The 26,032-nt window shown below is 39.3% G+C and overlaps 1 protein-coding gene across 2 annotated transcripts in view; it reads right to left on the bottom strand.

Moving 5' to 3' along the window:
- ABLIM1 (actin binding LIM protein 1) overlaps positions 1-22,601 on the bottom strand; it is a 216,306-nt gene extending 193,705 nt beyond the window's left edge. The window contains exon 1 of one of the 2 annotated variants that reach the window (XM_062580665.1): positions 22,511-22,601. In XM_062580665.1, the coding sequence (XP_062436649.1) occupies positions 22,511-22,523 (13 nt within the window). In that variant the 5' untranslated portion in view covers positions 22,524-22,601. Of the gene's footprint in view, positions 1-22,132; positions 22,152-22,510 lie in introns of those variants that run through there. The other variant, XM_062580670.1, reaches the window with a different exon arrangement.
- Between the last annotated feature and the right edge of the window lie 3,431 nt (positions 22,602-26,032).

Here is a 26,032-nt window from a genome sequence, read left to right as displayed (position 1 = left end):
GGGCTTGGCACATTGCTCATTGCTCACCCCAGTCCTGCTGGCCTTCCCAGTGCTAATCTAAATCTAGTAACATAAATGTATTTTTTTCAGAGCAGGATTCTCCTTACCTATCATTAGTTGTCCAAAAGATAAGCATCTTCTCTTCACTAATCATCCAGATTTTCTCTACAATCAACAGAAAAAAAAATCTATAGGGGGCAATTCATCACCCCTTTCTTAAGCACTTCAAGATAAAGTCCACATTTTATTCCTCAGTAACTGTTCCAACCAGACACATTAAATTATTATAGCCCCCAACCTAAATGCTTACCTTAGGTTATCTCAATACAAGTACTGTTAAAGAGAACCTCTACAGCTTTAACAATGGAAAAAAACAGCTTCTGACAGATTTAAATTAGCTTAAATCATGTTCCCAAAACAAGTTTGCTCTTCCTCAAAACCTGAACCTTGTAACACCAGCAAAATGATGTTATTGCTCCCCAGTTCTCTGCAATGAATTCTTAAATGCACAAGGCAAATTTTTCGTTAATAATAAGCATACTTCTGCTGGTCAAAATCCAGACTTTTTTTTTTTTTTAAAAAAAAAAAATGATCTAAAGGCTGCAACTATTTCTCCATTCAGCAACTGACATTTTCAGACTGTTTTTTACTGTAAGGAAACACACCAAACCATAAAGCAGCCTACAGTAAAAGGCTAAAAGAAAATACATTTTAAAATAGCAGGCTCAGTAGCAAAAGGAAAAGCTTTTCCTGTCCATTCTCACTACTAGGCTACTGTAAGCAGAAAAAAAAAGTGTAGGAATAAAGACACGATTGGCAGCAACACTTTTGCCTACAATCAGTGCCTCCAAACACTGCTCAGGCAAAGGACTGCCATGGAGCATATATGGCTGCAGGCTGTCAAGGTGGCCTGACCATGCCAGATAAAGCAATCTGTGCAACATTTTCACATAGTGTAAATCCTCAGCCTTGTCTTTGCTGGACAAGTGCTCTCCCACATACCACAGTCATAACCTCTGTGATGTTATGAATGCAGACAAGGACTGGCAAGTTTACTTCAGTCTATCACAAAGTACAATTTTACTAGTGATCTAGTAAAATGTGTTCTAGACTGGATGCAAAGAAACAAAAATTATAATGCTCAAGAAACCACTACCTTCATAGATCAGATTAGAGTCAAGAAATAGTGCGGAAATTTGTATTTGTTTATTTTTAATATCTTGACCTTGATTATGTCCATCTTAAAACACTGAAATTACATTTACTGCTCCAAGGAAAGGCATATCTAAAGCAACAGGGCTGCAGTATTTCTGAGTTAGCTGCATATTCCAAGGTGCTCCAAAAATGCAGCAGCAGTTGCCCACCCCATTCTTTTGGAAGCCTGAACTTAACCTAAATACAAATTTCTTACAAATCTTACCGTTTTTTTTTTTTTTTTTTTCATGAGAGTTGATACCAAGGCCTTTCCAGCAAGTACCTCAGCACCGTACAAAGCAGGATGCCAGGCCATTTTTTATTTAAATTTATCACTACAAAGGCAAGTCATTTGCAGTACAATTAAGTGCACCTTGGGGAATACTCCAAGAGGTCTCCCACAGTAATACTAGCAAGGTCGACTCCAGACCCAGTCTCAAGTTTATTCCTTAAAGACAGGCAGTGTAAACCATTATTTTAGCCACAAACCTATCCTGAAAAATCTCTGAACAGAACCCAAATTCTGCAAAGGCCTACTGATAGCAACCCCACACACACACACACAGCACACGCAAATTCCATGGGAAGATGTTAATTAACAAATTAGGAATCATACAATTACAGATTGCAGGATTACTTCATCACTGTGAATGGGTATTTGTTGCCACATACAACAAATGTTTTCAGTGCAGTTAGTTTAATAGCTCCAGAATAACCTCTTCTCATCACTATTGACATTTCTTAAAGTTATTTTTGTCTTAGAAAAAGCCAACATGAGGGATCCATGAGGTAGGTTACATAAAACAGTTTAAGACTAATCTGCCTAAACAGCAAAATAATGGCATTAGAAGCATTACCTCTGCTCCCAAGTAGGTTCAGAATCGAATTTCACAAAGAGGAAGAGTGACCCCATTAAGCAATATAGTTAAGTCTATGCTTAAGTACATGCCACTTCACTAGCTTCAACATTTAGCTGAATGCTATCTTGAGATACTATAGCTTGGACTTCATAAAATAAATTCCATAAATATTTCTAATGATTAACAGGAATAGATAAAGCAAAGGTCAGATCATTGGTAGGCATAAACTAGCAGAGGTCCTTTAAAAAGCTAGGATCTTTCAGCTGAGTCTCTGCTATAGAACCTTATGAACTATATTTTTAAAATATTGTTTGCATTGTTTAGCAACAGGTCACAGAGCTGCACTAAAGAAAGACTGATAATCCTACACTGAAATCAATATCACCAGAACACATAAAATGTTCCCAAAGCCATCTCAGAAATAATCTCGGTGCATTTGTCTAAGCAAGCCACACCAGGTACCTTCAATTTATTCCTAATGGGATCTATCCCTTGTACTTCTGAAATTTTAAAAAAGTGATTCCTGCTGCATTAATTTCAAACACAAAGCCTTTTTATAGCTCTACTGCAAACCAAAGATGAGCTGCTTTTACAAGTTTGGTGCATTTCATGCTTTGTTTTTGAGAAAAAGCACAACCATCCTTTAGAAAACATGAACATATCCAAAACTGCACACTTATATCAGGATCCTACAGCCATCACAAACTAACACAGCTGAAAAAGGACCTTTTGCCCTTAAAACCATGCCCTCATTTCTAAAGAGCTGTTTCTAGTGAGGGTAAAAAAGCCCTCACTCTCCAATCCAGCCTGGATGATTAATTAAGTGATGCAACAGTAATGCTGCAGCTGTGTTTGCCAAGTTATCATCCTCAGGACCATAATTAACGCAGAGGAACTTCCAGTGGGACTCAGGCTTGAATGACATCAGTGGTAACAATTAAAGCTCTTGCAGCTTTTACAGTGCTGCTGAACAGGCTTCATAGTTCTCTGAGCAATCCTTGTTCTCTCAGGTCTGCTAAAGGCCCCTGGGAGGCAGCTATGGTTCTGTGCTTTCACTGGACTCACAGAACATCCCAGCTGACAGAAACCTCTTAGCTGAGGTTTTGCTTCTGAAGAAACAGTATCTTAAATATACTCCCTCTTTAAAGTCCACAGCTGAAAATCGGATAGAGGGGAAGAGATTTCTTCCCTTGGCCTGCCTTTCAGACCTGTTGGTAAATTCTGTTGTCCAAGGAGGTATGAGATCAGAGTGCTGAATAAACATACTTAGCTATACCTTATGAATATTGTTTGGGCTTTCTTCCCCCAACATCCACACTCTCAATCTTTACAGCTCATACCATGCATTTTTCCACAAAGTACTTTTCTTAACCTTCAGCTTCACATCTACCATTGAATTTATCACGTTGCATCTCTCAAATGTCTCTCCATTTTTCTAAAGTCTGTCTCATCCAATTTCTGTCTTTGGTACTACATAAATGTTACAAAGGGTAGACTTTTGGTTTAATGTTATATCTAAGCCTAGGTCAACTTTAATAACAACAAAGGTAACCTGAAGGAGAACTAATCTAACACCTTAATCCAAGGTGGAGATGTAAGGATTAGCTGTTATAGAAGAACTTTTTAACAGAGCCAGTTGCTCTTGGAAACTGATCAGCGAAAGCAGGGAGCACACAGGGCCGTTTGCACAGTGCTCTTTTCAGTACAGCACCCTTTTAAGAAGGAAGGGCAGTTGTTAACATAGAATTATTGAATTATTTCCCTTACGTTTCTTCGGTAACAGCTGATAAAAAAATCATGGTACAAAACCCAAACACCAGACTTGAGCAAACTGCTATCATGGTGGATTTTTAAGGTTTATGCTTTACCTGGTAGAGACGCTGCCATCTGCACCCTTGATTAATACATCAACCCAAAGAGCAAGTTTTCCCAATTCCTTCCAGAGACTTCAGTCTACTTGTGGACAGCAGTTCCTAACGGGGCAACACAATTCTCTCTCCTCTAAAACAAATGCAAAGGCAGGACATCCTTGATCTTTTATTGCTTAAGTGCTTCTGGTGCAATGATCTACTTGCAGCTGACATTTGAAATCTGAAGCTAAAAAGAATTCAGCAGATGGGATTTGAAGGTCATCCAAACACAGCTTTAAACCTGCTCCATTTTGCTCCCTGGTGTAGCCACAATATAAGCCTCTGGCTGTAAGTTATCCTGTATGTTTTTTTCCTCCAAGTTGGTCATCTGGTATTTCAATTTATGATTGGGAAGGTAAGAGTAAAAAAACATATACAGAGATTTTCCTAATGATATTTTCTTTTAGGTCAGTAAAGCTGGAAAACTTGATTTTGTCTTTTAACTTGGTCTGTTTGGAGGAAAAAAAAAAAAAAAAAAAAAGACCTTTTACCTTGTAATCACATGACACTTAAGTAGAACCAGCTCTGCATCCTGAAATGTGGTGGTAAGTTTCTGTTACATTTTTTCAGGACAGTATGTTAGAGATACTTGGATTTGTAATTCAGAACTGTTACTTTTTGTATCTATCTACATTTGGGCAGAAAGGATCACTACAACTCCATACAAAGAATTAGCCCACATCTGCATAACACTTACATCCTATGTGAGCCTATTCCAAATATCATTAATGTTGTTATTGCACAAATAAGATACCACCACTCTGGATTAGGTAATGGGAGACATGCTTAGCACGCTGAACTAGATGATAGGGAAGGAATAACATAGTATTATTAGGTTTTGATATCATGTGTGCTGTCTAGCCCTTTTGACCATAAGGATCCAATCTTATACACCTTCTCCCATATCATGACCTGCACCTGCCATCATAGCTCAGGCTGACTGCTGGCACTGGGTATGTGGCATCACCGAGAAGGAGTTAAGCTGCAGCACTGAGATAGGAAAAGTCTGAGCCTTTTCTGAGCAGTGAAGAAGTACAAAACTTGGGCTAGATCCGAGAATCTCATGCTCAAAGGCAAGGAATTCCTAATTCCAGTGCTCTGAGTCTTATCAAACACACTAACAACAATGAATTATTATAAAGCCTCAACTATTTAAAATTACATACTTGCTCAGTAAACCACATCTCTAAACTCATCTAGGAAGTGAACAGCACTAAGTTACAAATGCTTCTGAAATAAAGTCCCCAAAATCTAGCAATACATTCTGCTCTCAAGCAAGGCGACTCACACACACACACATGCACACAAAAAAAAAAATCAGTGTGAGTTTGGACCACCTGTAAATGTTGCCAAGCTTTCCTCAATGTCCCAAACAGGGCACTGAGCTGCCTTTACTTGTCGCATGCTCTCAACAAGAAAGTTAGTTCCCTTAATTGGCATGACACTTTGTCTTTGCACTCAAATAAAAAGCCTGAGCTACAGGTGACAACTGATTCCTGGGAAGGTAACAAGTCACACTCAAAATGTGTTCCCTGACTACTGTCTTTTTTTCATTTCAAAATTCATTGATATTAAGGTGTCTACATCCAGTCTGACCTCCTGAAATCAAATTATTACAGTGCCTGTACATTTCAGAAAATACCTGCTAAATAAACATTTTACAATGAACTTCACTAACAGTAACACAACTGTAAGCACGTTTTCTCTCTTAGTGATTCATTATGTGGATTGTGTGATACTTAAATATCCCAATTATTTGTGCTTCTTAACTCTCTCTCTTATACCAGCTCTGAAAATCCTGTGAATACAGGTGAGGTGATTTTGCAGATTGGTTTCCACTATCTGCCTGGAGATTTCCAAGAGCAGCTGAAAGGGAGACTGTTGTGCAGCTCTGGACAACATCCTGCACCAGCTGTCAGGCTCTGCCCTCTGCTCATCTGCATAACAGGAAAAGAAGAGAAGCACTTGTGTCAAGCAGGTCCAGACATCAGGAAAGGCAGAGAACCACTATGGGCACTCACTTAAGGTATTAAAGAACTTGATCACCAAATGTGGGAGCATTAAAGTAGTCCCTCAACTGTATTGTGCATTAAAACTCTTTAATCATTAAAACTTTATCAAATGGACCAACACAGTTGTGAGCAGCTGTCTTTGGCACAGAAATCAAAAGTCCAAAAGGAAATAAAGTCACTAGGCGTTAGCTAGACTACACGTTGACAAAACCTGAAGCTATATACATCTCTAGTCCTGCTGACCTTCATTCTTCCCAGCTGTGCCACATAAGAAGAAAAGCTCAACAAGGGGCTGGGCAACCCAGTGGCAAGAAATTAGCAGTAACACAACAAAATAGCATGGAGGAACTCTAAGATCAGTCTCAGGTGCTTGTCTAAAACCACATCAAAAGTATGACCGTGGCAGTAGTAGCCATACCTTAATTTATTTTTAGCTTGGGAACTAGCAACAATTAGATCACAGTGACATGGATTTCTGCTCAGGCTAACCACCCAAAACATGCAGAGTCCCTCTGCCCTCTCTAGATCTCAAGCCACCATGACTTCCCTTGTACTGGTACTCAAATGATCCCAATTAAAGATGTTGTGTCATGTTATACAGCAAATTGTAACCACACCCCACATCTGCAGATAAAGAAGCAACAGAAGGCTTTGATTTCCACATTACCATACTTCAGCAAACACAACTAGTACAGACTCCTGTATACAGCATCATTTCCAGACTGCTAACCAGGCTCAGCCTTGATATACTACTCTCACCTACTGCACCACCCATATTTTGACAGAGGGTCTTTGAGAAACCATCCTCCAGACACCATTCTTTGTGCCTGCACCTGCAGAGGCACCTCTCATGGCTAGTACTGTTTGACTGACAAAGTTGTTTTCTCCAATGCACAATGCCCAATGTGAAAAAATCAGTAACTGGTCTACTACATACACGTCAAAAGCCATTTGATCAAACACTAAAGAAACTTTCATTTCAAAGATGACCTCCATAAAAGGGCTCAGATAAGTTGGAAAAATGAAGTCACCACAATAAGGCTATTATTTTTCTGATTAAGAACAAATATAGCTACACTTAACTGCCCTAAATATCTGTTTTCAAAAAGCCACAACAGTCTCTTTCTGGTCCTAACCAAGCATTCACAAGACTAATTGCTAAGTGAGGGGAAATGTCATGAAAGTATTATTCTGCTCCACATAAAGATATACCTGAAACACCAAATTGATACCAAAGGATTCAGGTTCATAACATAAAGGGAGAAAAATACAAGCTTTCTTAAAGTAAGTAGATTGGAGACTTTGATTCATCACTACCTTGTTATGGGAGGTACACAAACCTGTAATGGGCTGCTGCTGGAGCCCCAGAAGGAACTGGACAGCACAGTTATGGAAGAAGGAAACCATCACCGACAATAATGTTTGTGAAATTCACCTTTTTGCCCAGAAATGTGCTGACAGCCTCATTTTCAAGGCAGTAGAAATACCGTTATGTAAGGGAGATTGTCCATTTCCTCTAATACTATTCCCTGTACACAACGTACAATTATTTAAAAAAAAAAAAAGAAAGAAAGAAAGAAAAAAAAAAGCAGTAGATTATCCCAGAGGCTAGTAAGGCTGTATTTACTCTCTTCTGCATTGGGAGCCATCCCTTCTGGGAAGGCTGGGGCAGAAAGCTACAGCAGTGCAGAGCCTGGGGAGAGATCCAGGGAAATGCACTCTAAATGCAGCCTAAAAGTATAGGCTCTGTAAGCACTAGCTCTTGGGCTGTCAGCAGGTCTCACATGCCCTACAGAGCATGCTGCACTACCCAGAGAGAATTGTTTATTATTTGTTCTAACTGCAGTTGATTCAGGCTGAACAGAATCTCGGCACTGGAAATTATTTGACTGGCGTCCATTTACTCACCAGGCAAGTTACCCCAAACACGGCAAGCATGTTCATACCAAGTTGCCTCAGACTGGAGAAAACAAGATGAAATTTCTCAGTAATTTGCCACCTGGAAGACCCAACCCAGTCCTGACATAACTTTGCTAATTCCACTGTGCTTACATGAGGGTTGAATCTTGCTCCTAGTTTCCACACTGCTCTACTTAACACAGCTAACATGTGTGACTAAAGCCCTGCTCAGCACCAGATGGCCAAACATCAAATAAATTAAAATACAACCATTGCCAAATCTCTGCTAAAAAAGGGGGAATACAGAAGAAAGCAAAAAATGTGAATTTAGCATCAGAAAATATAATCTCCATGCTGCCTTTCCTTTCATAGTTTACTTTTACAAAAAAATAATGAAAAGATGCAATAAATCTCCGTCCCTGGCCACTGAACAATCTCGTAGCTCACTTCATCCTGCTAAGAGTGTTTATGTCCTCCAAGACAGAAAGCCATCATGCTCTAAGTTGGAAGTATGCCCACCATATCATTTCAGGCACACAAGCTCTTCCAAAAGGTGTTAAAACGAAGTAACAACAATGTCCAGATATTTCACCTTCTCTAGAGAAGATGAAGCATGACAGTTTGGAAAATAAAGTGTGTACTAGACAACCCCTGCCCCCCTTCCTCTCAAGCAAAAAAACCACCACCAACAAAACCCCCACACAGATACTTGCCTACAGTTCAGCTAATCCAGAAACCATGATCACCAGCAGCTGACCAACCACATCCCCAATAAAATAAAACATTTATATACATGCATGTAAAATTTTCAGAGTTCTTCATGTTTCCAGCAATTTGCCAATGTAACTGCCAGGATGGCAAGGGAATTCATTAGAGCTACTCAGTTCAGAGCAGGGTTTAGCCCAAAGGGAGGGAAGGAGGTTGAGCAGTATTTCGATTAACGTACAGAACTGGAACTCATAGGAATAGCATCGATTTTCAGTTTTGCACGACTTCTCTTCCCCTCACCAACTTACATGACACCTGACATAACACTGGAAACAGCTACAAGCAATTTTCACACCTTTCTAGAAAAATCATTACCGAAATCCAGGTAATTCATCTCTCAACTGACACAAATCTAGAATTGCTCTGCTAGCCTGCACAGTTATTCCAAGTTTACAAAACACAGGAGACTACAGCTTCTGTTCAAAGAGCTCTGTCACAATGGAAAAATTTTCATCTTCAATATATTCTTTGTCCATAAAGTAAGTATTGCAGTTTCTAAATAGCCATTCAGCCCAGAAATAGATCAGAAATAAAGCACACGCTAATTATTTTTAAAGCACTTTGAAAGGAAAGATCAAATTGCTGTCTCTGTCTCACCCTGTGATATTGCAGAATACTATGCTCAGGTGTCACCAACACTATTGACTGACCTTTACGACATCCATGAAGCAGGAAAAAAAAACATTCTAGAAAGGCTTTTTATTTCAAAGTCCTACTGAAAAATGAAATTGATTATAAACCTTTGCACTCTCAAGATGAATTATCAAGAGTAATATGCCTCCAGAACACACCAATATTAGCAGTAAATAATGGACACAATTAACACTTTCCTACCAGGTTATCTTGCATTAGAGAAGTCAAGCAGGGGGCAAAATGAAACTTAATAGATTCTAGCAGCTATGAACTATGTCAGTCCATGATGGATATTGTTTCTGGAATACAGGCTAGGGAAAAATATCAACGAATATACTACTAAAACTGCACACTTGAAATAAATTCTGAGCAGACAAGCAAACGTGCATTTTAAAGGGACCAAAAATCTCCCACATTGTCCACCAAAATCTTGTCCTGTAGGTTTCAAGACATTATTGTTCCCAGAACCAAGAAAAATCTCAGGCATTCTAATCTCTGTGATGTGCCTGCCACACTTCCAATACAATATTTATTGCTAGAAACAGGAAACTAGAATATACTAGGTAAACTTAGCTATCCTGCAGGAATGAAGGAAAAGAGATTCTGACTAAAAGTGTTAAGTCTGGAAGTGTTAATAGCATTATTAGCATTTAGACAGCAGTGGTGATTCTTGTAGACTTTATTCTCTATAGCAAATATTTTTTCTGTCTTCCCAATTTCATTTACTTACTTACTTTAAGTGTATTTTGCAAACAGAAAAACTACTTGTTTCATTTACAAAAACACAGTATATTCTGGCTGCATCAGTGGGGTTCTGCAGACATGTCAGAAAGCAAAAAGACATCTTAGATGATCTAATGATTTCCACTCTCAGTAAATTAACATTGCACATCTGTTGGCAAACTTTTCAGTTGCTTTGTATGCCCCAGTTGATGGATGGTTCTTAAGTGCCCCAGGAAACCTCACTAGGAAGTCATAGTACTTCTATTTGAAAGTTCAACTTGCAGTGCAAATAAGGCATTAGGAGAAACATGTTCAAGGAAAATCATGGATTCTGCTTTTAAGTAGCAATGCAATCTGTACAACTTAACAGGAAGAATATACACCAGCACTGGAGCTGTTCAGTCACTCTGAAGATTAGCTCTTTGCTGTGTAAACCCTGATTCACCAAATTCAGAAGTTTTATATTTTTCCTCTTCAGAAGTCATATGCTTGCACAAACACTCCCTCCTCCCTCCTTTCCTGGCTCTACTCTTGTGTGATAGGGCTAAAGAAGCATCATTTTAGAAAGCGAGGAAGAAAACCTAATTGCTTAAGAACATGATCTAACAGAGCACAGGCACCTACAGGAGTTTGTGAAAAATTTGGAGTTTTTAAGCAGCTAAGAATTTTTCTCAGATTATTAAAAAACAGTACTTCTCTCCACACTCTCCAGAAAAACACCGAAATATTTGCAGCAATTCAATGGACAGTTACTCTGGAACTCACTCCCTAGTCTGTCTGGGGTCATCAAAACAAATGAAAACATAGAACTTTTTGATATCAGAAGAATTACATCTTTCACAAGAGATGTCTCTGTAACTGAATTCTCTATATGTTCTCTACTCCCATCTCTTTTACTCTAAGGCACTTTTATACTCAAAGCCAGTTCTGATCTTGTGATCTAATCTGAGGATTCCCACACACATGTGCTCTCTCCTCACTCTGCTTTAAAGATTTCCTTTTTGCTCACTGTTCTCAAGCAACCTTTTATTCTGCTTCCACTCTCTCCAGTTCTTACTCAGTCCTTTACCCCACTACTCTCAGGACTTCCCAGCCTTCAGAAGAAAAGCATAGGAAGCTAATTTAACAACAGCAGAACAAGTTCTTAATCTGCTCCCTTAGAAAACTGAGTCATAACCTGTATTAGCAAGATCAGAAGAAGAATAACAGAAGTCAGATCAACTGGATCTGTATATTTGGTGTCTAGATGGAATCTAAATCCAGTTTCTAGTATGGAATCTAAATATCTCATAAAACCATTCTGTGCAACTCTGATAATCTCTCAGAACATGTATCGGATAGAAAGAGCATGAATTAATACCCTCTCTTCTTTCAAATGGCTGCAGTGAACCCCAATGACTATAGCAAATATGTGTGTGTACATATGCATACATATACATACTCACGCACATACTGAAAACCACCACAAGAGTCTTTGTTGTTATCACTTCCCTGCGATTTCAACCACAGCACTTTTTAAATTTCAGCTGGCTGCCTCCTGAATTAATCTACATCGGGAGTACCCTTTGGTGTCATTGCCAACAATGTTTACTAAAAATACCTCCTGAACATCATAAATAGCAAGATGAGAAGAATTCTTAATCCCCCTTGGGGCACAGTCTTTTTGCTTTTGGTAAATACAGAGTCACAACAATGCCAGAGAATAAAATGTGTCTTATAGCACTGGCCTGTTTAGTCTGTTTGCCTTGCAGAAAGGAAAAATGAGAACTGTCAGTATCTGCAAAAAACGTTACCAGAAGAGAATAGGAGGAGGGGGAAATTGCTAGTGCAAAAAGTCCCCAAATCTCCCAAACCTGTTTAGTTAAACATGTCGAAAATCCAGGAATTACTGTTCAAGACACAGGGTCCATGTACTAAAGAAAAATGTAGATCTGCAGGTTATCTACACCAAGCGGAAAGGCAGATGGGAGGAAGACACAAAGCAAAAGAAGGGTAAGGTTGAATCTTGCCCTGCTTTAACCTCTCAACCACAACATATTGTACAAAGCAAACAGAACAAAGTGTAATACAAGCTTGACGGAGTGGAGAGCAATACTAGACCTTTTATAGCACTTTACTCTTGACACATTATGCAAAACATTATATTAACCTCACAGCATCCCTGCCACACAGATCTACCTACAAATTTTAAAGACCTCTGACAGTACCTAGGGCTTGCAAAGAAACTATATGCAAGTCCAAAACACAATAAGGAGCCTAAAATCAACTACCATTTGGCTCCACGTTTTCAGCCATTTTAACTATTGAGTATACTATGGGTAGAATTTCAGAAGTACCAAAGAAACTTTACAAGGTTGTGAGCTTTGATGATCCATACAACTCTGGAATTTTCAAAAATCCCAATTTATGATCATTAAAAAGTTAGGTGGCTCTTCTTCACAGTCTTCTTTAAGTTTTACAATATTAACCTAGAAATTAATTGCCACTGTCCAGCTGCAACTCTGAAGGAAGGACATCAAAAGTGTGCCACAAATGTACTTACGAAAATATTCACTGTGTTGCAAGCATGTAGCAAAATACAGTATCACTACAGTAACTATATTCATAGACATTAGCCACTTATTTTAAGCTTTTAAACTATATTTTCAAAATGTTAGAAAGTAAGATAATGGCATCTTGATCATGGCATCAGAACTTCATTATAGATTAATCTTATGTTATATATGAACATAATCAGTTAACTAGGGCCTCTTTCTCTGAAACACTAGACTCCAAATGTGCATTACATGTGTGTGTACACAAAACATCTTTGTCATTCATCTCAAATATCAAAACATCTGGCAACAGAGAACAGAAAAATATTTATAGACATAGGTTACACAGGACAGAAGTTACTTCAGGTCAAGTCAGAAAGCATCCCTAAGCTGCAATTCATCAAACTCTTTTATCAGTTATTCTGGGTTTAGCCTGTGCTAGAAAAGTATAACATGTTTTTTTTATAGTAGCTGTTGATCAACGATGATCAAAGTTTTATCATTCTCTAGATCAAAGACTAGCATTTCAGGATTATCGCCAGCTCATAAAGTAGAACAAGCATTAGTTTTGGACAATTACATTATTATATAACTATATTGTCTTCTTGTAGTAAGTTTCTTCCTTTTTTACATATGCTGCATGTTTTTAATGGATTGTCTGATTATCATTAAATTGTTTTATTGTCTTACTACTGCAATAAAAAAAAAATTATGCAGCATCAGCAAAAGGTCACAGAAACATTCAAATCCTGTCCCAAGTTTCTGAGTTCTTATGAAGAGAATATTAACAAATTCAAGTGAAAATAAAATTGAATAAATGAAATTGGGCACAATTCCTGTGAAAGCCAAGAGGTCTTAAAACTCTGCTCCTTAAAAACCACTCAAGTACCTGTAGATTTCCTTTCCTGGAACACATTCACACACCCTTTGGCCCTGTACGCTCACGCATGTACACACCCTTCAGACTGGAAGAAAGCAAGTCCTCTGGCAGCAAAATTAGTATACTTACACTACGTTAACTTTCATTAATAGGCATAGAATAGTACTTTGTGGGTGCCAGCACAAATTCTTCTGCAACTAAATCTAATTTTAAAGGTGAAACTTGTACTTAGATTTGTGCTAACCATGCAGAGTCAACATTTCAGTTAAGATGGCAGGAGTCAAACTGAAGACCCACAATGATGGCTTGAAGTATTAGACTCTAGAACATAAGCTAAAGCACCCCAAATATGCATTTGAGGCAGTAACCAGCTTCTCACTTTTGTGTCTCACAGGCACTTGGGAAGCAGAATACACACTTCAGGAAGTCCAAGTTCTAGACAACCTCTGAAGAAAGAAAATTCCATTGTTTTTACTCTATAGAATCAAGAAAAGAGGGTTTTTTCTTCCTTTGTTTTTCATTCTGAGAAAACCATTGATTTCCACATTGTCTACTGAACACAGTTAAGCTCAACTGTATTCTTATTAAACTGAAAAAGATATTTACCTTCTTCAGTGAGATGTCAAGTCCTAGATCCATCTGTTCTTTTACAAGCTAATTCTATGAGCTACATTCACCTTACATAGTGTTTACTAAAGACAGTGCTTCCACAGATGTTAACAAAAGTGCAAACCTAAGACACCAGAGAAAGACAGTACTTCAGTCTAAGCTGTTTTGCATCTTCTGAGCCTACTCATCCAGAGCAGGAGTAAGCACCTTTTTTTAGGGCTGTATTACATTGTCTCTTAGCTATGTTCCTTTATAGTTAAACTAAATTTCAGTGCTTATCTAACCTGGTTGACTTCCAGACATTTTAATGCCAAAAATAAACCAAAAGCTTTCATCACTAGTTAAAAGAAAACTGTAATTTGCACAGCAGTTTTGCTGACTTCTCTCTTGATCAAAGATGCTTCATAAGAGCCTGATATGATAGAAACAAAATCAGCTTTATAATAACAGTAATTAAAGCAGAATCCTTTCATTGAGTGAAATTCCACAGTACTTACTCATGCAAGACTTACATTGGAGGAAACAGTACTTAAAATGAAAGCACATTAAAAATTACTAAGTTAAGGGCTCAGATACAGCAAAGGGAATGATAAGTACAAAAAAAAAAAAAGGTTACAGAGTAAAAGTACAAAAAACTTTTCTAGTTCAGCTGCTTGCCACCTTGGATTAAAATGTGTCCATTTCTATGATAACACATTACTTGTCTGTGCAGTTCCAGAAACGGAATATATCATCTTTATTAGTAAGAAAGCAGTAAACTAAAACTTCTTATCATTCTGTACTCTGAAAGTCTACTGTGATTAGACCACTCACTTTTCTGACATATTTCCAAAAGGACAGCTTTTAAGTGCCACGCCAACAAGAAGCAGTCTAAGAGTATGAAACAGAAAAAAGCCACCAAAGACTTGACCAGTGAAAAACAACATGCACTGCATTTTCAGCATATTCCAAAAACAGTTAAGCATGAACCTAAGTGCTTCAGTGAATCAGAACTTCATAATTCACTGACTTGTTTGAACTGTTTTTTTTTTTTTTTCCACTCTCCTCTAAATTGGAGATGCAAATATTCCACAGGGGGAAAAAAATACATTTTCCCCTCACCTTTGAGTGCATTGTCTTCTGGATGTTTCACGCTTCCTTCCAAAGCACCCCTCAGCCACAGCTGTACCAAGAAGGTGTGTCTCCAATATATCTCTTACAGCAGTAATACAAATAAAGCAGAAAAACCACATCACCTTCTCTCTGAAAGCAGGAAGCATACCAGTGCCACCAAACACTCTAGTACCTCATACTTCAGTCTTTCCTTTTACAGTCATGACAACAGACTCTCTCTTCAAAGTGCAAAGCTTATGTGAACAGATTCATAGTTTTCAGCAAATGTGAAATGCAACTAATCTTTTGCAGCCACAGGGAAGTAACCTCTAGGCTATATAATTACATCATAGTCATCAATATATTTGAGTTTGTTTTGGCTGGCTACAATAAACCAACCATAACATCACAGAAATCTGCACAGACTGCAAAATTCAAATGATGCTGATAGATACTTGGGCAGACAGCTCCCATTTAGCTCTTACTGAGCTCTACGCAATCAAGGCTACACAAACTTTAAGTCTAACTTAGCCATGTTACACGAAAGCAGCAGTCACTGCAGTGTGGATGTGTTTCATGATTTATGTGAAACAAACTGCAGCCTGGCTCAATGAAAGCAGTAATTCTAGCTTACAAAAGAGAAAAGGAGAATATAAGAATCTTTTATTGAGGGTGTATCTTACTGAAGCCTGTCTGGTCCAACTGTGTTCACAAATTAAGGATTCCTTTACATAATATATGGGACTAGTAAACATAGCGAATGTAATAGTGCTCAATAACGTTTACTAGATTACGACTTTTATTTGGGTTTGATCTTCTAACAAGCAAGATCTGTCTGAAAACATGCTAAAATAAGGGCTGAATATCTTAAAAAGTCACTTGAGGTTTTTCCTCCATTATTGTATAATGTTTGGTTTTAGTTTGGTTTTAAGAAGAATACCTACTCATAAAGATAGCACAGCCTAAATAGTGTGTGATTAGGAAAAAAAAGGAGCTACTTGCTGGTATCAAAGCTTACAGGAACAGAAAACACAATCTGTTTTCTACTATGTGTTTCTGCTTTTACACTGCAAAATATAAGAAATATTATAGAAGTCATGTGAACTAACCACATCTGGTTTTCATTTTCAATTATTTATAGGTTTGATTTAAAATTATTCAGAACATTAAATTCAAATCCATTAAAATAATTCCCCCAAAACTATTTTCAAAGACTGCAAAACACATGAGGTTCTGGTATTTTTCACTGAAAGCAGTTTTGTCTGCTTCTCCATCCATAAGCTGGTGCTTATTTTCCTTCTGTGCAACTCCATTCAAACTTGTGCATCTAAAATAGATTGTGCCTCATTGTCCCAGTTTCCTCTTGTTGTTGCCATTATTAGCCTATGCAACTTTTTCCATGCATTCAGGACTAATTTTCATTAATCCTAGAAGTCAAACAGCACAGACTCTAATCTTGTTTGGTAGGGAAAAGATGGAAGAGGACACAAAACTTACAGAAGAGTAGCTTAAAAGAGATATTATTCTTTAAGTCAGATACCCCAATAAAATATTCTTCTTCCCCATCAAAACAGAAGTTCTATCAGGCCTAAAGATCATACTGCAGATTCTCATGTACCGACAAGTAAGTACAGCTTAGAGTGACAATCTAGGTCCTGATACACAGCTTTTTAAACCACTAAGTTGAGGTTCAAGCCCTAAAAGGAGTAACATGATTAACAAGCCCTAAAAGGAAAAACATAACTACCTGCCTGAATTTGGAAGAAATAAACAGGAAGGGTAGACACAATTAAATAACAGGATGAAATCAATACAGAAGAACTTGGTGAAAACTAGGGTGAGAACACAGCCAGTTCTGCACTGTGCACTGCATAGGTATCAAAACCAGCAAGCAGTTGTGTCAGCATGACTCCACAGAGTTTCGTCTCAGGTAATGCTGCACAGCACTGAATCCTGCCAAGTATGCTTTTGTTCAAGCTACAGAGCACTACGCCAAGAAGAATGCTGGGAATCACTAGGCCTGGGAGCACCTGAACCTAGAATAACTACTACTCTAAACATACTAAAATTAAGGAAACGTCTAGTCAGCTTGGAAGACAAACCAAATAATTGAATGGGATTGTGCCATTTAATATTACTGAATGGCATAGGTAGAGCACCAAAATGTAACTTTATAAAGATCATTTATGTACTTGCCTGATCAGTTAGCATAGACTATATAATTGCAGTCATCCCAAAGTCTGCACAGGTGCATCCAGAACCAAAATATATATACATATATATATATATATATATATATATATATATATGTACCTGGACATAATACTGAAAACTGAAGTACACTCTTTGAGAACACAGATGCTTTTCTAGTGGGACCTAAACAAAAAAAAAGCAGTTTCACATAAACCAAACAGCATACCAGAACTGACCTGTGCAGAACATATATATGGAATATAAACTTAATGGGATCTCAACTCCATAAAATAGCCTATTTCTCCATTTTACTAAGAGAGCACAGCAGTAGTGATTTCAGTACAAAGCCTCCAGTGTTATGGATCAGACAGCTGGAGCGGAGGGAATCTGAAGTTAAACAACAAACCTATCACTCTGCATTTGATTCTTTTTTAGATTGGTGAGAGTTTGTAAATCATCAGTGACACCTAGCTTCAGTTCTTCTTCCCTTACAGAACTGGAGAGTTTACGAGAAACAATTTTGATCTGAGGATATAATTAGTATATATTCCACCCTTCTCCCATGATGTGTTTCTGCCAACCTCAATCACCAGGTCTCTCAGCCTGAGAGTGTTTTATGATAGACACACACTAGTCACATCACAAATAGCTGTTAGGGAGGGCAGCTACATGCTTGAAAGAAATATCTCTGGCAACAAGTAGAAAAACACGACAACAGATTTCAGAAAGGATACAGCAGATAACATTGTCACCTCTTAAATGGCTATTTCCTTTAGATATGAGGAGTGTTACTGTGAAATCACAGACTAGAATAAAACGTTGACTACAAGTTCAGCACCTAGCAAAACCATCACTGCCAGCAACAGCAGTGTCTATTAGAGGGAGACTAGAAGATCTGAAAAACAAAAGTAAACCTTAGTATTTAATTTCTCACTGAAGGACCTGTGATTTCCTCACACAAAAGTTCACAACTCTGGGACAGATCAATCAAGCGATGGGCGCAATGTCTATGAAAAAAGAACCAGTACCAGAGCAAAGCATAACAGGGTAAGTTTTTAATTTTCTATTAGAATTCACTTACTAGCTTGTACAAGTACGAACTAGTAGTCTGAGAACACAACCAGAAGACAGGAATTCCCATGTTCTGACCCTACCTCTAAGACTCAGTGAAAACAAGAATTTTTAATTCTTGTCTCACTTTGTCCTCAGAATGAGCACAAAACTTCCACCTCATTGGTATTATGGTGATTCATTTGTCTGACATGAGAAGTGTTTGACTTACATTTGTGAGAAAATGAAAAAGGTAAAGACACGGATTGTTGTGTAAAATACACTCTTAAACTAATTAAACCTACCACTTTGACCACTGGCTAGGCTAAAAAATACAGTTATCTTCTGTGCAACACCCATACTCACAGCACCAAAGTAACACAATACAACCTATTAGACAAGAATAATATTTTTTTTAATACTGACTTCTGCCAAAATCTAGTGATTTTTGTTGTGGCACAAAAAAAGGCTGAAAAGCCACCACTATTGATAAAACTCCTGTTTCATGTGTCTTTGTTTTCCTGAAAAAGTTGCCCACTGGACTAAAAATAGCTGATGCTAATTTTTTCAGTATTTAGAAAAAACATATTAGCCAAGATCTTACCTGACCACACCAAACAGTACCACCAATCATGCCTGATTGCTCTAGCATAACTAAAGATTATAAGAATTAAAAAACAGCCATTTTCTCATAACTTAGACTTTTGTGAAAACAAGTAGTTTTGACAGTTTTCAAGCACTTTGAGATAATATGCACAAGTAGGTCACAGTAATACTTGGCTTTAGAAAACTGTCTTTCATCCAGAGATCTTACAGCTCTTTAAAACAAGCCCTTAGGTAAGTAACAACCTATTAGGCCTACTCCAACACCCAAATTCAGTCAGAAATGAGTCCTAACAGGAACTACGTAACAACTCTTAGTACTATGACAGCTGAAAGCAGAACATGAAGACCTTTGTAGTCCACAAAACTAAAAAGAACAACTGAAGTGAGTGGCAACCTTCCACTGACTCCAACAGGACTCCAAAGAGCTCAGGGGACTGTTCTAGGAAGGACTCCAGGTAGACAGGAAAGCGAAAAGTGATTTTCAAAGTTCATTTCAGCTCTCAGTTAGTTAAATCACCCCATTTCCAAAATGATGATTCATCCAAGTTTCTGGAAATACTCAGATACTTATTTGACATTTGGTCAAAACATCAGCTAGAGCCGTATTATGAGGAAAGCAGCAAAGGCCTTACATTTTCGTAACAGCAAAAGGGTAGGACAGGAGTGTCAGACTGCAACAACTGAGTCTGTGAGGGGTAGTAGAAAAGAAAGGAAAACTTCAGAAAATAAAATACTGTTGTATTCATTAGTCTTCAGAGCAATCCCTCTGAAAAGTTAGCTACCATTATTTCCATTGTAGAAGTAGGGAAATATAAAAATCTTCATCCAGAGTTCTATTTAAGGCAAAGTTACATTAATTTAAATTATTAGTTATACATATTGTTTTTGCAATTTACCATAATATCATTGACTACATGGGTATTTATGGTCAAATAACAAATGAGGACTGAAACAGAAGAGTTAAAAGGAGTTGCCCAAAACTACAGAGCTACTGCTACATTTCAGGAGTTCTGTCATCTGATGCAGTCAGTTCACTAGACCATGCTGCCTCCTGGAGCAAAAGCGATGAATAAAGATTTCTGCATAGATAAAAACACAGTTGATATTGTCATGGTTTTTACTATGTTTTGAATATGTTCAGCAGTTTAGTAATAAAAATGGCACAGGTAAATGCTTAGCTCTTTTGCTATACTTGTTAAGTTTGACATATAATCAGTGGGCAGATGGCTCTATGTCTCTGGCACATTCAGAGTAATAACTGTCATCTTTTGGACAGCCAGCACAACATAAAATATTAACAATAAACATTAGCTGAACATGCAGACCCCAGTGATACAATATCTTAATGAGACTCCATACGCATGAGGTAATCCACCTTCATGAGGCAAAAGGTCCATATCTGACATTTAAACAAAGTCCTGATCCCATAAAGGTATATTTCTTATCTGAGCTCCATCCTTTTGAGTAACCCCATTAAGACTCATTATACCACCAAAGTATGTAAAGGTAAATACATATGTAAGTTTTTAACAGTAGTAGTGTTTAAAATAGTTATGAATAAAAGTGTTCTATGCTGCTTTACACAAAACCGGCCTTTGATCAGTACTGAGTAACTCTACAATTTACTTGCACAGACATGCTGATTTTCCAACCGAGTCCATCCGTTAAAACTAATTTGTATCGATACAAATTAGTATCTTAATCTCTCTTATGAATCTTACTCAGTACCCATCTATGAACACTCTCTCTCTCTGTCTCTGCAGTTAATTACTCTGAAAAAAACTAGATGGCACTGGAAAGGCTGAGAAAGAATTCACCCTTCATCTCCAGGCAGCTCTCCAACAGAATCAAGCAGGCATCAAACATTACACATGTTGTGCAAATGAAATACAAAACAGGGACAGTGGGGGAAGGAGAACCGGTATGGCCAGTGGAAATGTTCCCTGGGCTCCCATCCTCTACATTTCCGTTTTGGGAGTCACCTGCAGAACTGAAATTGCAAAGGTTTTCCATCACTTCCTCAATCCAGGTGCCCCTTTGAAGGCAACAAAAATAATCTATATTATAAAAGTTTGCTGAGGTCAGGATTTTCCCCATGGGTACTAATGTAGCCTTACAATAGCACTGAATCCTAATATAACTAAAGCTCTTTAAGAAATGGATTCTTTGGAACCCCATGCCTTCCTAAAGCAAGAATTCTTCTGTGTTACGAAGAACTGTGCTATCTAACACCATTTATTATTTATATCTAAAATGTGTGTGATGCTTTAGGAATATGGCCATAACCGCAAAGTACTGACAACCTTTCAGCATAGTTGCACAATGTGTTCAATGTGCATGAAGCTCATTTAGAAATCAACAGAAATCCACCGAAATAAAAGAGCTGGTCCATACTTAGCAATATACCTGAAGAAGCAGAGAAATAAGGGAATGAACAAATAGGATACATTCCTACATTGAGAGGTTCATTCATTTGTAATTTGTATTTTTGACAAAGTATTCTTCAATTCCGAGATAACCAGGGAGTGTTTGACTTGCCATTATTGCACAGATAATTTTCTCCTTTCAGAAAATTTTAAAAAAGGTTATTAATATTTTTGCTTTGTTATGACAATGTTAAGGATACGTTTAACTTCATTTCTCCAGTTTTTTAATTGGCAGTAACTGTGACCATACAAACAGAAAACATCAGTCTCTGGGCCATGCCTGCATCGGTTTATCAAATTGCAAGCAGAAGTTAGGGACAAGGTACGCTCTGCATTTAATGACGCTTATTTGTTCACCTGTGCTCCAGATTTACCAAACATAAGAATCAGAGCCTACACACAAATGAATGCAAAGGAGAAAGGCTATTTAAGTTTAGGCCATTATTAAAACAAATGCACATTTGGAACAAAACGTTCATTTCAAGCTAGCTGCAGAAGTGCACAAAAGGTACAGCCTGCTGACTGGACACCACGCCCTAGCAGGAGCGCTTGCTCTAGAGCAAGAGAACACGCTAGACTCCTTACTAGCGTTCAGCAAAGTACCAATCAGTTAACATTTCCCAAATAATAACAAACGTTGAGTTCTGACCCTAAAACCATCCTCACTGCTGTATTCCCTTCTCCATATACATGTATTCCCACCATAATTTTTTAAAAACCCATCGGGCTGCCACGCCTCATACCTGCTCCTCTGCCCCCGAGGCCGAGCCTCCCGCTTTGGGGGCTCCCCAAAGGGCGAGGCGGGCTCACGCAGCCTCGCCCGCCGGGTGCGGCTCGCTGCCTCTCTCCGAGGGCTGCTCTGCGGCGCTAAACGCTGCTGCAGCCCGCCCTGGAGCACCCCCGCAGCCGAGCTGCAGACGGCACCGGGCGGGAGACGGCGGGGAGGGGGCACTACAAACCGCCTCGCCTCCCGCCGCGCCCGCGCAACCTCCGCCCGCCGCAGCGCGCTGGCCCGAGCAGCGGCCCCGCAGCGCGCACCAAGGTCAGGCGCGGCCCTCCCGCCCGCTCCGCGCCCTCCCGCGGCGGCGGCGGCGGCGGCGGCGGCCCCGGCGCGGACCCACCTCTGGCAGACATGGCTCAGGCGGCGGCGAGCCGGAGCGGCGGCGCCGGGCGCGCAGCGGCGGCAGCGCACGGCCCGCTCCGCACCGCTCCGCTCCGCACCGCCCCGCGCCCGCGCCGCCGCCGCGGCCAATGCGGGCGCGGGCGGGGCCGCGCCGCGCCGCCCCCCGCGCTCCCTCCCCGCCCGCCGCGGCTGCGGGGCCGCGCGGCGATGCCGAGCTGCCGGGGCCGCCGCAGGGCAGGGGGCGCCGCGGCCGCAGCGCTGCCGAGCGGGCGCCCCGGCGAGGGCTGAGGCGCGGCGCGGCGAGCCTGTGCCGCAGACGCGGCGCTCGTCCTCTGCTTTCTTCGGGGAGGAGATAAATACGGCGATGTTCCCGTCTCATACAGGGAAATTCCACATGCGTTGTGCAGTGCGTGCTTCATCCCATGGCGATGCTCTTGGGAAGATCCACATGAGCAGTAAAAGCAATGGAGGAGAAAGCACTGTCAGACCTTACGCTGCTAGAGAAAGCTGTGTCAGAGCTTCTGCTCCTTAAACTGCTGGATAGACGGTTAATTTTCTTCTAAAGGCACTGACAGTACTATTTGATAGTAATTCAACTAACCTAGTTTATTACCTGACAGCAAAGCCTGTGGCTCAGTTTGAAATCCACCCACTGAACAATAATAGTGCATAGTAACTAGACATCTGTATAGCTGTACGTAAATAGTATATAAACACAGAAATGATAGCAATTTTGGCTGCAAAACAATCTAATAATTAACATGGAAGAGGACTCTGCTTCCTCCTGGCACCTTAATAAGAGCAGCAAGCAACCAGCTGCAAAGCACAGAAGAACCAGGTTAGTATCCAATGGGCACCCCTTCTCCCCTGTAGCTCCAGCCCCCAATTTAATGGGGCCAAACAGCTCCCAACCACAGAAAAGAAACCCTATGCTGCTGCTCGGGCCAGCTTATTAGATGCTGACAAGGGTTAAGCAAAACAACAATCCAGTTTATCAAGAATTACAGGTTAGAAGATCACATCAGTATAGTGAAATTAAAATCTTAAAGCAGATTTATCAATTTCAGAATGGTCAACTATGAACTAAGAGCTAGAAAGCACAATCTATGGTCACTGAGGAGCCATTAGACAACTAAATGACAGGAGAGACTGAATCACCTTCCTCCACTCTGCTATACCATATACAGTGCATCTTACTATCAGGAAGCCTACAGGACTTTTTTATCAACAAAACAGTTACAAAATTTTGATATCTGAGGGATGTAATACAGATTGCACCACACTAAGTTCACAGAGTAGACATGGGTTCTAGTAACAGGTGTAAATATCAAACATGTTCCCAAAGCAGTCTGGAAGTACGGCCCAGCTAATATGTGTGCTTTATCTGAGACTAACTCTCTGGCACTGCTTTTATGCTGGTCACCTATCACATCACGTTAACTGAATAGGGAGAGCATGTGTGTAAGAAGGCACGGGAACAGCGGAACAACGGGTAACACACACCCACTCTCAACAACGGCGTATGTACATAAAATGAATTAGCATCTCTGAGCCTATGATACTTTGTTCATGCTCACATGCAGCAATGACTTTTAGTCATATCCAGCTCTGTTGCGCATGCATTCCCTCACTGTTGTCCACACTTCAGTCACACTCATTGATGTCATTCTGTTTTCTTGTCTATGGCAAATGTTTCCGAATCCTGCAGCAGGAATGAAAAAAATAGCAAATTCTTCTTTTCTCTCCCAAGTCCTGTGGGCACTATCCCTAGTTACTGATCTGACATCCATTAGAAAAAACATTTCCTTTCCCTGTCTTGTTTTATGAAATGAGTAAACTTTTCCACTTGCAAACAACTCAAGTTTCCTTCTTGTACCAAGAGAAACTAAGTTTTCCTCAGTCAATGTAGTGATGGCATCTTGTATTTTTAATTGAGTCATTTCCTGTGCAATTCCTTCAGTGAGTTCCTGACTAACATTATCAGGGGTTCTCCTGTGTGATATTTAATAGATGGCATTAAAAAGAAAGTTCAGGAACAAGCAAAAGTTAGCCTTTTAATTAAGAATTTCCTTTCTTTATAATGCTAGGAAGTACGAAGGGAAAAAGCAATTGTAACTTGGTTTTGTATAGTACAACAAAGAATTTTTCCATTCACTGTGTCAAGTCTCTAAGGCAGAGAAGTTCAACAGATATGTTGATCAGGAAACACTAAAATGGACCAGATACAATACCCGTTTATTAAAAGGAGCTTTTTGCCTGCTTTCCTAAATAATTTAGGCTGATAGTTATATTTTTTTCTGTCCACCACATCCCCTCCAGCCATTTTAGGATTTGCAGCTGGAGAATTTCAATCAAATTTGACTAAAAAATCTCAGAAACATTACATCCTTACAAGTTTTGTATAAATTAGTACTTAAGAAGAGAAATTAAAACTAAGGAGAAAAGCTGCAGTGTGTGCTCAACAGTTATCAATTCTGGAGGCCATGTCTTCGTTAGCACCGAACACCAGTCAGGCAATCAGCATGTGTGTAGCTGAATTAGCTTCAGCACTTGCTGTCTCATATCCTGCAAATACTTAGAGAATGTGAAAGGGAACTGAAGAGAAAGCAGAAGGTGGAAAAGGCAGGTACTGAGAGAAACATAAATACCATTACCCCTGTTTCAGAGATGAAGAAGTCAGACACTTAAATATGAAATGTTACAAGACAAATCCAACAGTTTGCTGCTGCTCCTGAAAGGGTTGGTCACGTGCTCTCCTACGTACTCCCTTTTCCTCTCATTTTTACTTCTCCGTTCATTTTCTAAATTTTGTTTAGAAAAAGGGAAAATTCGTAGAAGAACGATGAAGTCCAGTTAATCCAATGATGGCTGGACTAGGTAGGTTTGAAATGTGAAAATATTAATCATTTGTACTAGAACTCTTACAGGCAATACATTCTGCCATTCATGATCTGCCTAGTAACACAGGTAAGATCCTCTCCTTTTGTTTTTCCAGTAAGTTTTGAACCAAGACCCATATACCTAACGCCAGACAGTGTACCACCTTTGTCATATGCCATATATGTATAAATACATCATCTCAAGTTTTGTACCATTGGCTTTCCAACGGTCTGCTGATATCAGTCCCTGCAGTCCTTGCCCTTCTGCCCACCCTCACCCCACCTCTTCAAAAAAGAAAAGACCTTTTAGCGTGGATTCCTAGGAGAATTAAGTTTAAATTTCACTGTCTGTCCCTCATGTCTTTTGAACCAGTTTGTCAAATATCAGAGTAGGATGATAATTTTAAACATAATTAAGATCGCATCAGTTGCATGCAAATTAGTTTTTCATTAAAACTGGGAGAGAATGACTTAGTGCAGCTGCGGAGGAAAAGGCAGGTAGAAATCAACATTACACCTTTGTTTGGTGCAGATAATTGGTCAGTTAGCACATATCTGTTTTTGCACAACATGTAGTCCCTCTTGGAAATCAGATCATCATGACAGAAATTAGAGAGGTTTTTTTTTTTTTTTTTTTTAGA

Source organism: Rhea pennata, chromosome 7 (genome assembly GCF_028389875.1).
Source record: "Rhea pennata isolate bPtePen1 chromosome 7, bPtePen1.pri, whole genome shotgun sequence".
NCBI lineage: Eukaryota > Metazoa > Chordata > Aves > Rheiformes > Rheidae > Rhea > Rhea pennata.
This window is presented reverse-complemented; position numbering and strand designations above follow the sequence as displayed.